A 16,056-nucleotide genomic window follows, 5' to 3' on the forward strand; every position below is an offset into this window, starting at 1 on the left:
AGCAAGTGATTTGAAACAAGAGCTTCAGAATCTTCTAAGTCTCTACTTCAAAATACGACCAACGCCATTAGAATGTCACTACACTAATACTTCTCCTACGTGTAAAATGTGGATTGACCAGATTGTTAACTTTCTTCCTCTTGAAAAGCTCACGCATGACCTCCGCAAGAGACAGAACCAGGTTTGATAGACTCTGGTCTCCACTACTCAACTATATTTCAAATTGGACAGAGTGAATGGGGGTGATTAGGGGAAATGAGAAGATGCATGTTGTGTAAGGTGCTGTTCAAACCAATTATTTGCTCGTCGTCTCAGCGAAGGTTGGAAATAGCTAACAAGAACCTTGATAGTGCTGCTGCAAGTTTTAATTTTATTTTTAATTTTATTTTTTACATTTTTTTTTATTAATATTTGTCAGTTATTTTTTTAATGTATTTTTTTTTTAAAGTCTGTCAAATCTGTGAATGTGGAATGTGTTTTGTTGGTTGATTGAAACACTAAAGAAAACGAAATAAAACTTTAAATTGAAAAAAAAAGAAGAAAATAATAATTATAATGTCACTTCAGAGGTCTATGAGCACTTCATGTTTAAAAGCAACGGCATTTATCCTGTCAAGAACATCTCATATTTTATAGCTTATAGTCTTATATACCGTTAGCTGCATTATCACTTTGATGCACAAGTCAAAGTGAGTACATTTGCCAGGCAACATAGCTTACACATTAATCCGTATTCTATATTATAGCACTATTAATGAAAACATTACATGATCTTTTTAAGCAAATAAAATACAACTTTTCAGGAAATGTCAGGAACACACGTTCAGTTCTGTATACACATAAATGCGCAGTAATCCTTCCCTCAGACATTCTTGTTAACATGTTGTTTCCCTCAAGATGGCAGCAATGCAAAGACTTGTCTAACAAGGATCCCATTACATGATCTTCAAGATGGCAGCAATGCAACGACTTGTCTAACAATATCCCATTACATGATCTTCAAGATGGCAGAGCAGAAACAAGTCTAGTTATTTCTAATGGTGGATAACAGAGTGTGCATCCCAAGAGGCACCCTATTTCCCTAAATACTGCACTATTGTGGACCAGGGCCCAAGTGTCCAACGTGATGTTAACATCTTTAAGAACACATGTAGAAGTGGTTGGATTAAATAGGTTCAGTAAAATGTGTTGCAACATTGCTTTGACAAAGGACTTGCTTTGAAATTGTGTCGTCAATAACATTTTAAAGAAAATGAACCTGCTGTCCTCAACCTTCCTTTGGAGAACTTATTTGTATGGCTTTTAATCTTTTTAAATGAATTTATCTTATTAACACTTTGTTCTAGCTAGCTATTTGTGTAGGTAGCTATCAAGTAAATCCTTTTGCAGTTTTACAATCCTAGGACTGAGTAACCTTCAGAAGTCGAGACAATTACTGACAGATTGGTTAGAGTGAAAACACACAACAATCAGATTTAATAATAGCTTGAGTTGCTCTCAATGATTTTCTGCTCTAGTCTCATTTTGAGTTCAGAGACCAGGGCTGAGCTGACGGGGATCCTAGAAGTGTCAGAGCTGATGTTGATCTCCCTGCTCTGGCTGGATGTCCTGGAACCAGTGGAGGTCAGGCCCTCAGAGACGGTGGGCACTGCTGCCCAGTGCCGGGGCCTCTCACTGGGCCTGGGGTTGGAGGACGGAGGAGGGCAGGATGGAGGGGGCAGGCAGGGAGCTCTAGGGGGCGTAGGCTTGGATTTTGACCTGGAGCACCGGGGGCCGCCTTTGTTGTTGAGGTTTACGTTGACACTCCCTGCTTCCTGGTCGCCTACAATGAACTTGTTTGACGAGTCATTTCCGCTACCACGGAACGGTACGTTAAAAGTCCACGGCTTGCGGTCCCTTGGCGGTCTCCGTCTGATGACGATGCGACGTGCCGGCATTATCCTGTTGGACTTGGTGTTGCGCAAGAACGTAGCCGTGGAGATCAAGACAGTGATCCCTACCAATATGCTGATGACACCAGCGACCATGCCAAGGGCCTTCATTGGGTTGTCCCTACTTTGCAATAAAAAGTCTGCCATCGGCCCATTGACTTGAGTCTGTAAAAAAGCACAAAGAGAAATACTTTTAATATTGGGATTAGATTATCAAACATTTTAAACATTCACCATTTAGGGTCCAAAGCATGCAGGCAAGCAGTGAGGTCAGTGGTCAGACATGGATGATCCAAGCACAGAGGAGCCTCAGACAGACTACACCTCTATAACAGTACTGACAGAGGAGCCTCAGACAGACTACACCTCTATAACAGTACTGACAGAGGAGCCTCAGACAGACTACATCTCTATAACAGTAACAGTACTGACAGAGGAGCCTCAGACAGACTACATCTCTATAACAGTAACAGTACTGACAGAGGAGCCTCAGACAGACTACATCTCTATAAAGGGTACTGACAGAGGAGCCTCAGGCAGACTACATCTCTATAACAGTACTGACAGAGTAGCTCCAGACAGACTACATCTCTATAACAGTAACAGTACTGACAGAGGAACCTCAGTCAGACTACATCTCTATAACAGTAACAGTACTGACAGAGGAGCCTCAGACAGACTACATCTCTATAACAGTAACAGCATCATGACTGCAGGTGGTCCTTTGTGGCTCAGTTGGGGGAAAAAGCATGGGTTCAGCAACACCAAAGTTGGGGGTTTAATTCCCACAGGAAGCTCATAGATGCGCCAATGAAGTATGTACTCACTGTACTGGATAATAACATCTGTTACCTGGCATATACAGTGGGGAGAGCCAGTATTTGATACACTGCCGAATGTGCAGGTTTTCCCTACTTACAAAGCATGTAGAGGTCTGTAATTTGTATCATAGGTACACTTCAACTGTGAGAGACGGAATTTGCAATATAATGCTAATTAATTACTTAAAAATCATACAATGTGATTATCTGGATTTTCACAGTTGAAATGTAGCTATGGTAAAAATTACAGACCTCTACATGCTTTGTAAGTAGGAAAACCTGCAAAATCGGCAGTGTATCAAATACTTGTTCTCCCCACTGTATGATAGTACGATATATGCGTTTGACGCTGATCCATTCATCCCAGCCTGCTGTGACTGTTGATCATCGAGGCTTACGATGTGACCCAAATTACAACCCATTCCCCACATGGTGCCCTGCCCGGTGGGCTCATCAGAACTGTCTGTTCCATCTGTTCACTAGCATGTTTCTGATGAGGATTTAAGTTCCTGTGACAGGTTTACAAAGCACTGCATTGACAGCTACTGGGTCTCTCTGGTTGACATGAGAGATTATTCTGTTCTTCTGACAAAGGAGCTCAAATAGACACTGGGCCTGAAATTAAATGACTTCACGTTTGTTCCTTCAGTATAGTTGTTAGTATAGTATAGTAAACTGTTTAAAGTATGCTATGGTAAGGGTTTGGGTTAGTTAAGGTTGGAAGGCTATGGTAAGGGTTTGGGTTAGTTAAGATTAGAAGGCTATGATAAGGGTTCGGGTTAGTTAAAGTTAGAAGGCTATTGTAAGGGTTTGGGTTAGTTAAGGTTAGAAGGCTATGGTAAGGGTTAGTTAAGGTTAGAAGGCTGTGGTAAGGGTTTGGGTTAGTTAAGGTTAGAAGGTTATGGTAAGGGTTTTGGGTTAGTTAAGGTTAGAAGGCTATGGTAAGGGTTTGGGTTAGTTAAGGTTAGAAGGCTATGGTAAGGGTTTGGGTTAGTTAAGGTTAGAAGGCTATTGTAAGGCTTTGGGTTAGTTAAGGTTAGAAGGCTATTGTAAGGGTTTGGGTTAGTTAAGGTTAGAAGGCTATGGTAAAGGTTTGGGTTAGTTAAGGTTAGAAGGCTATTGTAAGGGTTTGGGTTAGTTAAGGTTAGAAGGCTATTGTAAGGGTTTGGGTTAGTTAAGGTTAGAAGGCTATGGTAAGGGTTTGGGTTAATTAAGGTTAGAAGGCTATTGTAAGGGTTTGGGTTAGTTAAGGTAAGGGTAAGGTAACGTAGGTTTAAACTCTTTACAACCCAGTGATGCCGATGCTCACCACAGCCGTAGTCAGCAACAAAAAATAAATTGACCCAGAGCTAATTTCAGGTCTGCTGAGCACAAACTTGAACGTTGTGAAACTTCTGTGCAACTTCCTGCGCGCATGTCCTGTAAACACCGAGGCTGTGACCACTATAAGTTACAGTTTTAACAGTTGTCAAGTAGGCTGCTGTGGCTATTTGATGATAATGTAGGGCCTACCAGAGCGGCCTACCATCAAAAACTATGGAGAAAATGCATCCCATAATATGTTAACATGGAAATAGCTGTTCTATCATTCAGCCTACAGTAGCTGCCAATGTTTGGTGTTCAATGTAAGCCTACATTCCCAGAAAACATGCAGGGCTTGACATTAACCTGTTCATCTACGTGTCCTTCAGACACGGAGGTGACTGAAAATGTTGTTGTGTTGTTCGATGCAAAATACCACTTTACAAAATAAAATGCATTATTATTCCCATAGCATTATTACAGAGTCAGACACATTATGCTCCCCTCTGCCTATTGGCTACTGAGCTTATTCAAGCCTGTATCAAAATGCAACACTGCCACTTTAAGTAAAATTTAAAAAATAAGTTATTTACCTGACTGGCTTTTCAAAGACATCTAGAAATGTACATATTTTGGGCTCTTGTAGAAAGTATAAAAACAGTTATTTTGCTGTATTTGTTGACAGTCTCTCTCTTGTCGTGGTTTTAAACGTTTTGAAATCTTACAGTCTCAATTTTGCTGTAGATTTATTTTATGCCTGCTCACATCACTGCAGACATCCGATTGGCCAGCGGTTTATAGCGCACTTGATTTGCTCTCTGGGCCCACCAGACACGGTCATCTGAGACTCATCAGGTGCACCAAGTACCACCGACAGCACAAGACTAAATAATTAAAAAGGAATACAAGGCTTTATCATTGTTTTGTTTTTTTACAGAAATGTTTGGCGATCGGAGATGGACCAGTCGATCGTGATCAACCGGTTCGTGACCACTGCTCTAGAAAGTTGAGTGAAAATTAAATCTCCTGCTTCTCTCTGTGGACTGATATTTCTAAGTGGCAGTCATGGGGAGCTGCAGCTTAGAGGGAACATTGGGTCAGCATTACGGTTAGATTAGGGTTAGGGTTATAACTCTACGGTTAGAGTTAGGTTAGGGTTAGGTTAAGGTTAGAGTTAGGTTAGGGTTAGGTTAAGGTTAGGGTTCGAGTTAGGTTAAGGTTAGAATTATGTTAAGGTTAGGTTAAGGTTAGAGTTAGGTTATGGTTAGGGTTAGGTTAAGGTTAGGGTTCGAGTTAGGTTAACGTTAGAATTATGTTAAGGTTAGAGTTATGTTAAGGTTAGAGTTAGGTTAAGTTTATAACTCTACAGTTAGGGTTAGAGTTAGGTTAAGGTTAGAATTATGTTAAGGTTAGGTTAAGGTTAGAGTTAGGTTATGGTTATGGTTAGGTTAAGGTTAGAGTTATGTTAAGGTTAGGTTAAGGTTAGAGTTAGGTTATGGTTAGGGTTAGGTTAAGGTTAGGGTTCGAGTTAGGTTAAGGTTTGAGTTATGTTAAGGTTAGAGTTAGGTTAAGGTTAGAGTTAGGTTAAGGTTATAGTTATGTTAAGGTTAGAGTTAGGTTAAGGTTAGAGTTAGGTTAAGGTTAGAGTTATGTTAAGGTTAGAGTTAGGTTAAGGTTAGAGTTATGTTAAGGTTAGAGTTAGGTTAAGGTTAGAGTTATGTTAAGGTTAGAGTTAGGTTAAGGTTAGAGTTATGTTAAGGTTAGAGTTAGGTTAAGGTTAGAGTTAGGTTAAGGTTAGAGTTAGGTTAAGGTTAGAGTTAGGTTAAGGTTAGGGTTAGGTTAAGGTTAGGGTTCGAGTTAGGTTAAGGTTTGAGTTATGTTAAGGTTAGAGTTAGGTTAAGGTTAGAGTTATGTTAAGGTTAGAGTTAGGTTATGGTTAGGGTTAGGTTAAGGTTAGGGTTCGAGTTAGGTTAAGGTTAGAGTTAGGTTATGGTTAGGGTTAGGTTAAGATTAGGGTTCGAGTTAGGTTAAGGTTAGAGTTAGGTTACGGTTAGAGTTAGGTTAAGGTTAGAGTTATGTTAAGGTTAGAGTTAGGTTAAGGTTAGAGTTAGGTTAAGGTTAGAGTTATGTTAAGGTTAGAGTTAGGTTAGGTTAAGGTTAGAGTTATGTTAAGGTTAGAGTTAGGTTAAGGTTAGAGTTAGGTTAAGGTTAGAGTTAGGTTAAGGTTAGAGTTATGTTAAGGTTAGAGTTAGGTTAAGGTTAGAGTTATGTTAAGGTTAGAGTTAGGTTAAGGTTAGAGTTATGTTAAGGTTAGAGTTAGGTTAGGTTAAGGTTAGAGTTATGTTAAGGTTAGAGTTATGTTAAGGTTAGAGTTAGGTTAAGGTTAGAGTTAGGTTAAGGTTATAGTTATGTTAAGGTTAGAGTTAGGTTAAGGTTAGAGTTAGGTTAAGGTTAGAGTTATGTTAAGGTTAGAGTTAGGTTAAGGTTAGAGTTATGTTAAGGTTAGAGTTAGGTTAAGGTTAGAGTTAGGTTAAGGTTAGAGTTAGGTTAAGGTTAGAGTTAGGTTAAGGTTAGAGTTATGTTAAGGTTAGGTTAAGGTTAGAGTTAGGTTATGGTTAGGGTTAGGTTAAGGTTAGGGTTCGAGTTAGGTTAAGGTTCGAGTTATGTTAAGGTTAGAGTTAGGTTAAGGTTAGAGTTATGTTAAGGTTAGAGTTAGGTTATGGTTAGGGTTAGGTTAAGGTTAGGGTTCGAGTTAGGTTAAGGTTAGAGTTAGGTTATGGTTAGGGTTAGGTTAAGATTAGGGTTCGAGTTAGGTTAAGGTTAGAGTTAGGTTACGGTTAGAGTTAGGTTAAGGTTAGAGTTATGTTAAGGTTAGAGTTAGGTTAAGGTTAGAGTTAGGTTAAGGTTAGAGTTATGTTAAGGTTAGAGTTAGGTTAGGTTAAGGTTAGAGTTATGTTAAGGTTAGAGTTAGGTTAAGGTTAGAGTTAGGTTAAGGTTAGAGTTAGGTTAAGGTTAGAGTTATGTTAAGGTTAGAGTTAGGTTAAGGTTAGAGTTATGTTAAGGTTAGAGTTAGGTTAAGGTTAGAGTTAGGTTAAGGTTAGAGTTATGTTAAGGTTAGAGTTAGGTTAAGGTTAGAGTTATGTTAAGGTTAGAGTTAGGTTAAGGTTAGAGTTAGGTTAAGGTTATAGTTATGTTAAGGTTAGAGTTAGGTTAAGGTTAGAGTTAGGTTAAGGTTAGAGTTATGTTAAGGTTAGAGTTAGGTTAAGGTTAGAGTTATGTTAAGGTTAGAGTTAGGTTAAGGTTAGAGTTAGGTTAAGGTTAGAGTTAGGTTAAGGTTAGAGTTATGTTAAGGTTAGGTTAAGGTTAGAGTTAGGTTATGGTTAGGGTTAGGTTAAGGTTAGGGTTCGAGTTAGGTTAAGGTTCGAGTTATGTTAAGGTTAGAGTTAGGTTAAGGTTAGAGTTATGTTAAGGTTAGAGTTAGGTTATGGTTAGGGTTAGGTTAAGGTTAGGGTTCGAGTTAGGTTAAGGTTAGAGTTAGGTTATGGTTAGGGTTAGGTTAAGATTAGGGTTCGAGTTAGGTTAAGGTTAGAGTTAGGTTACGGTTAGAGTTAGGTTAAGGTTAGAGTTATGTTAAGGTTAGAGTTAGGTTAAGGTTAGAGTTAGGTTAAGGTTAGAGTTATGTTAAGGTTAGAGTTAGGTTAGGTTAAGGTTAGAGTTATGTTAAGGTTAGAGTTAGGTTAAGGTTAGAGTTAGGTTAAGGTTAGAGTTAGGTTAAGGTTAGAGTTATGTTAAGGTTAGAGTTAGGTTAAGGTTAGAGTTATGTTAAGGTTAGAGTTAGGTTAAGGTTAGAGTTAGGTTAAGGTTAGAGTTATGTTAAGGTTAGAGTTAGGTTAAGGTTAGAGTTATGTTAAGGTTAGAGTTAGGTTAAGGTTAGAGTTATGTTAAGGTTAGAGTTAGGTTAAGGTTAGAGTTAGGTTAAGGTTATAGTTATGTTAAGGTTAGAGTTAGGTTAAGGTTAGAGTTAGGTTAAGGTTAGAGTTATGTTAAGGTTAGAGTTAGGTTAAGGTTAGAGTTAGGTTAAGGTTAGAGTTAGGTTAAGGTTAGAGTTAGGTTAAGTTTATAACTCTACAGTTAGGGTTAGAGTTAGGTTAAGGTTAGAGTTATGTTAAGGTTAGAGTTATGTTAAGGTTAGAGTTAGGTTAAGGTTAGAGATAGGTTAAGTTTATAACTCTACAGTTAGGGTTAGAGATAGGTTAAGGTTAGAATTAGGTTTAGGTTAGGGTTATAACTCTATGGTTAGGGTTAGAGATAGGTTTAGGTTAGAATTAGGTTTAGGTTAGAATTAGGTTTAGGTTAGAATTAGGTTTAGGTTAGAATTAGGTTTAGGTTAGGGTTATAACTCTACGGTTAGAGTTAAGGTCAGGAAACATTGAACTTACCGCCTCAGTGATGTCGATGTTGACCACGGCGGTAGTGCTAAAAGACGGAGACCCTCGGTCCCGGGCTTGGACCACCAGAGACCACCTGCAGTCCTTCTGCTTGGTGATGTTCTGCACGATCTCCATGGACTTGATGTACGACTTCAGGTTGATCTCTCCCGTTTCCGAGTTGATGTCGAAGATGTTGTCCGGCTCAGCTTGCATGATGGAATACTCAATGATGTTATTGGGCGACCCTGCATCGGCATCTATTGCCTGAATGAAATAAGGAAAAATCGGCAAAAACCAAACACATGACTTAAATATATACTGTATATATACACTGAAGTGGTTCTGGATACACTCACGTTTTACATTTCAGGTAATTATCATCCAAACATTCACTACACAGTTTTGACTAGGGTCGTAACGATTCATACAGTGTATTTAGGGTCGTAACGATTCATACAGTGTATTTAGGGTCGTAACGATTCATACAGTGTATTTAGGGTCGTAACGATTCATACAGTGTATTTAGGGTCGTAACGATTCATACAGTGTATTTAGGGTCGTAACGATTCATACAGTGTATTTAGGGTCGTAACGATTCATACAGTGTATTTAGGGTCGTAACGATTCATACAGTGTATTTAGGGTTGTAATGATTCATACAGTGTATTTAGGGTCGTAACGATTCATACAGTGTATTTAGGGTTGTAATGATTCATACAGTGTATTTAGGGTTGTAATGATTCATACAGTGTATTTAGGGTCGTAACGATTCATACAGTGTATTTAGGGTCGTAACGATTCATACAGTGTATTTAGGGTCGTAACGATTCATACAGTGTATTTAGGGTCGTAACGATTCATACAGTGTATTTAGGGTCGTAACGATTCATAGAGTGTATTTAGGGTCGTAACGATTCATACAGTGTATTTAGGGTCGTAATGATTCATACAGTGTATTTAGGGTCGTAACGATTCATACAGTGTATTTAGGGTCGTAACGATTCATACAGTGTATTTAGGGTCGTAACGATTCATACAGTGTATTTAGGGTCGTAACGATTCATACAGTGTATTTAGGGTCGTAACGATTCATACAGTGTATTTAGGGTCGTAACGATTCATACAGTGTATTTAGGGTCGTAACGATTCATACAGTGTATTTAGGGTCGTAACGATTCATACAGTGTATTTAGGGTCGTAACGATTCATACAGTGTATTTAGGGTCGTAACGATTCATACAGTGTATTTAGGGTCGTAACGATTCATACAGTGTATTTAGGGTCGTAACGATTCATACAGTGTATTTAGGGTCGTAACGATTCATACAGTGTATTTAGGGTTGTAACGATTCATACAGTGTATTTAGGGTCGTAACGATTCATACAGTGTATTTAGGGTTGTAACGATTCATACAGTGTAATTAGGGTTGTAATGATTCATACAGTGTTTACTCGGACCAAACCGGACCGATGGCCAGTGAACCCCTAGGGAACACCTCTACACACCACACTGTACCTCCTTTAGGGATCTATAATTTACCCCCCTTTTCTCCCCGATCTTGTCTCATCGCTGCAACTCCCCAACGGGCTCTGTAGAGGCGAAGGTCGTCCCGCGAAACATGACCTGCCAAACCGCACGTCTTAACACTCGGCCGCTTAACCCGGAAGCCAGCCAGAGCAAACGCCGGCGCCCGGTCTGCGACAAGGAGTAGCTAGAGCACAATGAGGCAAGTAAAGCCCCCCCCCCCCCCCCCGGCCAAACACTCCCCTAATCCGGACGACGCCGGGCCAATTGTGCGCTGCCCTATGGGACTCCTGGTCACGGTCGGTTGTAATACAGCCCGGGATCGAATCCGGATCAGTAGTGACGCCTCTAGCATTGCAGTGCCTTAGACCGCTGCGCCACTCAGGAGGCCACTCTCATCTTATCTTATAGCTACTGTACATACCTCTACTTTAACAGGTGCGCCAATGACCATGGTCCTCTCCACACGGCTGTCATCGAACTCTGGAACGTGGTCGTTGATGTCCAGGACAGTGACAAACACCTCCGCCAGGCTGTACTTTCCCTCTGTGTCCTCTGCCTTCACGTAGAAGTTGTACTTGGACTTGACCTCAGCATCCAGAATGGCCCAGGCCTGGGTGTATATGATGCCTGAAGACGGATGGATGAGAAACCTGGAATACACAACAGAGAGTGGATTGGCAGTATATTAGTAGTATATTGGGAGTAATTTAGCAGTATATTGAAAGTAATTTAGGAGTATATTGGTAGTATATTGACAGTATGGCAGTATATTGGCAGTATTTTAGGTGTATATCGGTAGAATATTGACAGTATGGCAGTATATTGGCAGTATTTTAGGTGTATATCGGTAGTATATTGACAGTATGGCAGTATATTGGCAGTATATTAGCAGTATATTGGCAGTATTTTAGGAGTATATTGGTAGTATACTGGCAGTATTTTAGGTGTATACCGGTAGTATATTGACAGTATGGCAGTATATTGGCAGTATTTTAGGTGTATATCGGTAGTATATTGACAGTATGGCAGTATATTGGCAGTATATTAGCAGTATATTGGCAGTATTTTAGGAGTATAATGGTAGTATATTGACAGTATGGTAGTATATTGCCAGGATATTAGCAGTACATTGGCAGTATATTAGCAGTATATTGGCAGTATTTTAGCAGTATATTGGCAGTATTTTAGGTGTATATCGGTAGTATACTGACAGTATGGCAGTATATTGGCAGTATATTAGCAGTATAGTGGCAGTATTTTAGGAGTATATTGGTAGTATATTGACAGTATGGCAGTATATTGCCAGTATATTAGCAGTATATTGGCAGTATATTAGCAGTATATTGGCAGTATTTTAGGAGTATATTGGTAGTATATTGACAGTTTGGCAGTATATTGGCAGTATATTAGCAGTATATTGGCAGTATTTTAGGAGTATATTGGTAGTATATTGACAGTATGGCAGTATATTGGCAGTATATTAGCAGTATATTGGGAGTATATTGGTAGTATATTGGCAGTATATTGGTAGTATATTGGCAGTATATTAGCAGTATATTGGCAGTATATTGGTAGTATATTGGCAGTATATTGGCAGTATATTGGTAGTATATTGACAGTATGGCACTATATTGGCAGTATATTACAGTATATTGGTAGTATATTGACAGTATGGCAGTATATTGGCAGTATATTAGCAGTATATTGGCAGTATATTAGAAGTATATTGGGAGTATATTGGTAGTATATTGGCAGTATATCGGTAGTATATTGGCAGTATATTAGCAGTATATTGGTAGTATATTGGTAGTATATTGGCAGTATATTAGCAGTATATTGGCAGTATATTGGTAGTATATTGGCAGCATATTGGCAGTATATTGGTAGTATATTGACAGTATGGCAGTACATTGGCAGTATATTAGCAGTATATTGGCAGTATATTAGCAGTATATTGGGAGTATATTGGTAGTATATTGGCAGTATACTGGTAGTATATTGGCAGTATATTAGCAGTATATTGGTAGTATATTGGCAGTATATTAGCAGTATATTGGCAGTATATTGGTAGTATATTGGCAGCATATTGGCAGTATATTGGCAGTATATTAGCAGTATATTGGCAGTATATTGGTAGTATATTGGCAGCATATTGGCAGTATATTGGTAGTGTATTGACAGTATGGCACTATATTGGCAGTATATTACAGTATATCGGTAGTATATTGACAGTATGGCAGTATATGTGCAGTATATTAGCAGTATATTGGCAGTATATTAGAAGTATATTGGCAGCATATTGGCAGTATATTGGTAGTATATTGACAGTATGGCAGTATATTGGCAGTATATTAGCAGTATATTGGCAGTATATTACAGTATATTGGTAGTATATTGACAGTATGGCAGTATATTGGCAGTATATTAGTAGTATATTGGCAGTATATTAGAAGTATATTGGTAGTATATTGACAGTATGGCAGTATATTGGCAGTATATTAGAAGTACATTGGTAGTATATTGACAGTATGGCAGTATATTGGCAGTATATTAGCAGTATATTGGCAGTATATTAGAAGTATATTGGTAGTATATTGACAGTATGGCAGTATATTGGCAGTATATTAGAAGTATATTGGTAGTATATTGACAGTATGGCAGTATATTGCCAGTATATTAGAAGTATATTGGTAGTATATTGACAGTATGGCAGTATATTGGCAGTATATTAGAAGTATATTGGTAGTATATTGACAGTATGGCAGTATATTGGCAGTATATTAGAAGTATATTGGTAGTACATTGACAGTATGGCAGTATATTGGCAGTATATTAGACGTATATTGGTAGTATATTGACAGTATGGCAGTATATTGGCAGTATATTAGAAGTATATTGGCAGTATATTAGCAGTATATTGGCAGTATATTGGAAGTATATTGGTAGTATATTGGCAGTATATTAGAAGTATATTAGCAGTATATTGGCAGTATATTAGAAGTATATTGGTAGTATATTGACAGTATGGCAGTATATTGGCAGTATTTTAGAAGTATATTGGCAGTTACAGTTTAATCTTGGATTAAAACTTGTGGTAAAAACTTGTCAAGAAAGTCCTGTGGTTCAGATGCTGGATAAAGTTTTCTGTATTATCCACAAAGGTAATTATTTGTCCAGTACACATTTTGTATGTCCAATGTTGTTAAAGTGGCACATAATTCAGCCATTTTCAATCAACGTATTCCCTGTGAAAATTAACAAATACAAAGCAACCTGTTAACTTTAACACGTTTAGAATTAGACTTCCCGTGTCAAGACGGCTAGCAAAACTGGAAGATAAATTGACACTTGTTTTTTTCAATGTACTGCCTGCCTTGCTTTCCATAGCAGAGCTCCAGCTGTCACATTGCATGTTAATTGGCCCTCTCTACATGAGGCATCCAAGCCTGGCAGGCTATTTCTTACCCTACAATCCAATTACGAGATTAACCAGTCAGTACCTTGCTGCCATCTTAGAGGAAGCTGGTACAGGGGAAAGGGGAGGAGCTACAGTCTACCAGCAGAGCCACAGATGTTACAAATAATGATATCGTATAAGTGATCATTTTTTTGCCCATTTTGATCTATTCAACTGGCTCCACATCAACCGAGGAAGTGATTTTACACAGATCATCATGTCCGACAATCATTGGTGTTGGCAGGACTCTACTGCACTTACAGATCATATCTGGATCCATAGATGGAGTACTTGACTTCACCCCAAAGGCCAGAGTCTGGATCATTGGCCTGGAACGCAACCAAGGAAAAGGGAGTTAGAACACTGGAACGCAACCAAGAAAAAGGGAGTTAGAACACTGGAATGGAACATAGAGTAGACTAGAGGAGAGAATTTAGAATGCTGATAGAACACTGGAACGGAACATAGAGTAGACTAGAGGAGAGAATTTAGAATGCTGATAGAACACTGGAGCACTAGAGTAGACTAGAGGAGAGAATTTAGAATGCTGATAGAACACTGGAACGGAACATAGAGTAGACTAGAGGAGAGAATTTAGAACGGAACATAGAGGATACAGTAGAAGTTAGAATGGTGGTAGAATACTGGAACGGAACATAGAGGATACAGTAGAAATTAGAATGCTGGTAGAATACTGGAACGGAACATAAAGGATACAGTAGAAGTTAGAATGATGGTAGAATACTGGAACGGAACATAGAGGATACAGTAGAAGTTAGAATGCTGGTAGAATACAGGAACGGAACATAGAGGATACAGTAGAAGTTAGAATACTGGTAGAATACTGGAACAGAACATAGAGGATACAGTAGAGGATACAATAGAAGTTACATCAAGCTCACGAGAATTTCCGGGCTCTTCAAAAATAATCGCACCGGCAATAAACACTTATCAAACATTTTATTTATCCATAATTAATGTATGGTATATATTATGGTATCCATTTATTGATAATATTAACAACTTATATTTTTGTGGACAATATTGTTGAGTAGGGAGTCCATTGGGACTCATCTCCTGAGAGAAGGTCATACAATGACTATCCATTAGCTGATTGGAACAGTGTGAGGATAAGGTCATACACGATGTGAGGGGGATTTCACCCCAGCAGGGGCTGTCTACTCAGCTCTATCCAATTCCCTGGGGGTGAGTAGCACACGGCCACACAAGGACATCACAGGGTAAAGGTCAATATGATAAACCCTAACGGGATTGTTTCCATCTCACCAAACTGTAATTCCTGCTAAACATTTACTAGTAGTAATATCCCAGTATAAATAATAATACTGCTATGGAAGCAGATTCATGCCAAAATAAATAATAGTCCAATATGACCTTTATTTCAACATTGTTATCATCGTTGTTTCAATACTACTTTGTACTTCTTTCGGGCATGAATGTGGTTACACAGTTTCTGTTTACATTTTAGTCATTTAGCAGAGGATCTTATCTAGAGCGACTTGAAGTGAAGTGTATTCATCTTAAGACAGTTAGTTGAGTATTGTACGGAGAAAGTAGGTTATCTCTACCAATTAATATCAACATTCAGTGACACTATGCTTGCAGGTCAATCATACAGGTGTTAGTTCTCTCTCTCCTGGCGAAAAAAATATCACATTTTGTGGAACTCCTACAAGCCTGAAAAAAACCCTGCTTCCTTTCAGTTTCCAATTAACCTTAACCATTAATATTTATCTATCGGTGGATTATTGTTGGGGGATTACGTAACCATATTTAGCTGGCAGTGGCCTTTGAGTGGAGTTGAATAATCCAAATGTACTCACGGTGACAGACACAACGTTGGAGCCTCCGGGGGAGTTTTCCGGAATACGTGCGATGTAATACTCTGAGGTGAACCTGGGAGTGTTGTCATTGGTGTCCAAAAGATGAATCACAATATCAGCTGTCGCACTGAACCTCTCAGGGGTGTCAATCTCCACCGCTAGTAACTGTGTGTTTTTTTGGGGGGTGGGGGGAGGGGAGAAAATACATGTCAAATCTATCAAATACTCAGCGCTATTTCTGCTGTTGTACTAAAGTAACAAAATATATATTATGGAATGAACATGGCGATTGCAACGCCTAGGATTGTGGGTTGGATTCCCTCTGGGACCAAACATAAAAAAACATATGCAAGCATTACTGTAGGTCACTTTAAGTCACAATTATTCTTATATTATATTAAGCAACTCATAGGTTATTACTGTATAATAACCATTATAATTTAACATGGACATTTCTGCACCGTTTTATTTTTAAAAAGTTCAACCAAATCCATTTTTACAGTGTCCTTCCTAGGAGCAAATATTCAATATCCCAGTCTGTCATAAGTGCAGCTGAAGACAGTCTGAAATACCTTGTATGTTAAGGATTTGCCTTTTTCGTAGTCGATGGCAGCGGAGTCTTCAACGATGACGGTGACCTGTGCTTCATTGAGGACCGTCTGGGGCACCACTCTGAGCACACGACCAGGCCCCACCAACCTCAGTTTAAATTTAGCATTCGCACCCTGTCAGAGAGAAGAAAA

The 16,056-nt window shown here is 38.8% G+C and overlaps 1 protein-coding gene across 1 annotated transcript in view; it reads right to left on the reverse strand.

Moving 5' to 3' along the window:
- Positions 1 to 481: 481 nt before the first annotated feature.
- The window catches only part of LOC110499560 (cadherin-related family member 1-like), a 34,324-nt gene continuing 18,749 nt past the window's right edge, over positions 482 to 16,056 (reverse strand). The window contains exons 13-18 of the mRNA XM_036956364.1: positions 15,886 to 16,038; positions 15,314 to 15,478; positions 13,731 to 13,798; positions 10,434 to 10,662; positions 8,494 to 8,748; positions 482 to 2,096 (exon numbers count right to left, since the gene is read on the reverse strand). Of these exons, the coding sequence (XP_036812259.1) occupies positions 1,476 to 2,096; positions 8,494 to 8,748; positions 10,434 to 10,662; positions 13,731 to 13,798; positions 15,314 to 15,478; positions 15,886 to 16,038 (1,491 nt within the window). The 3' untranslated portion in view covers positions 482 to 1,475. The remainder of the gene's footprint in view (positions 2,097 to 8,493; positions 8,749 to 10,433; positions 10,663 to 13,730; positions 13,799 to 15,313; positions 15,479 to 15,885; positions 16,039 to 16,056) is intronic.

The sequence above is a fragment of the Oncorhynchus mykiss genome, chromosome 20 (assembly GCF_013265735.2).
Source record: "Oncorhynchus mykiss isolate Arlee chromosome 20, USDA_OmykA_1.1, whole genome shotgun sequence".
Lineage (NCBI taxonomy): Eukaryota > Metazoa > Chordata > Actinopteri > Salmoniformes > Salmonidae > Oncorhynchus > Oncorhynchus mykiss.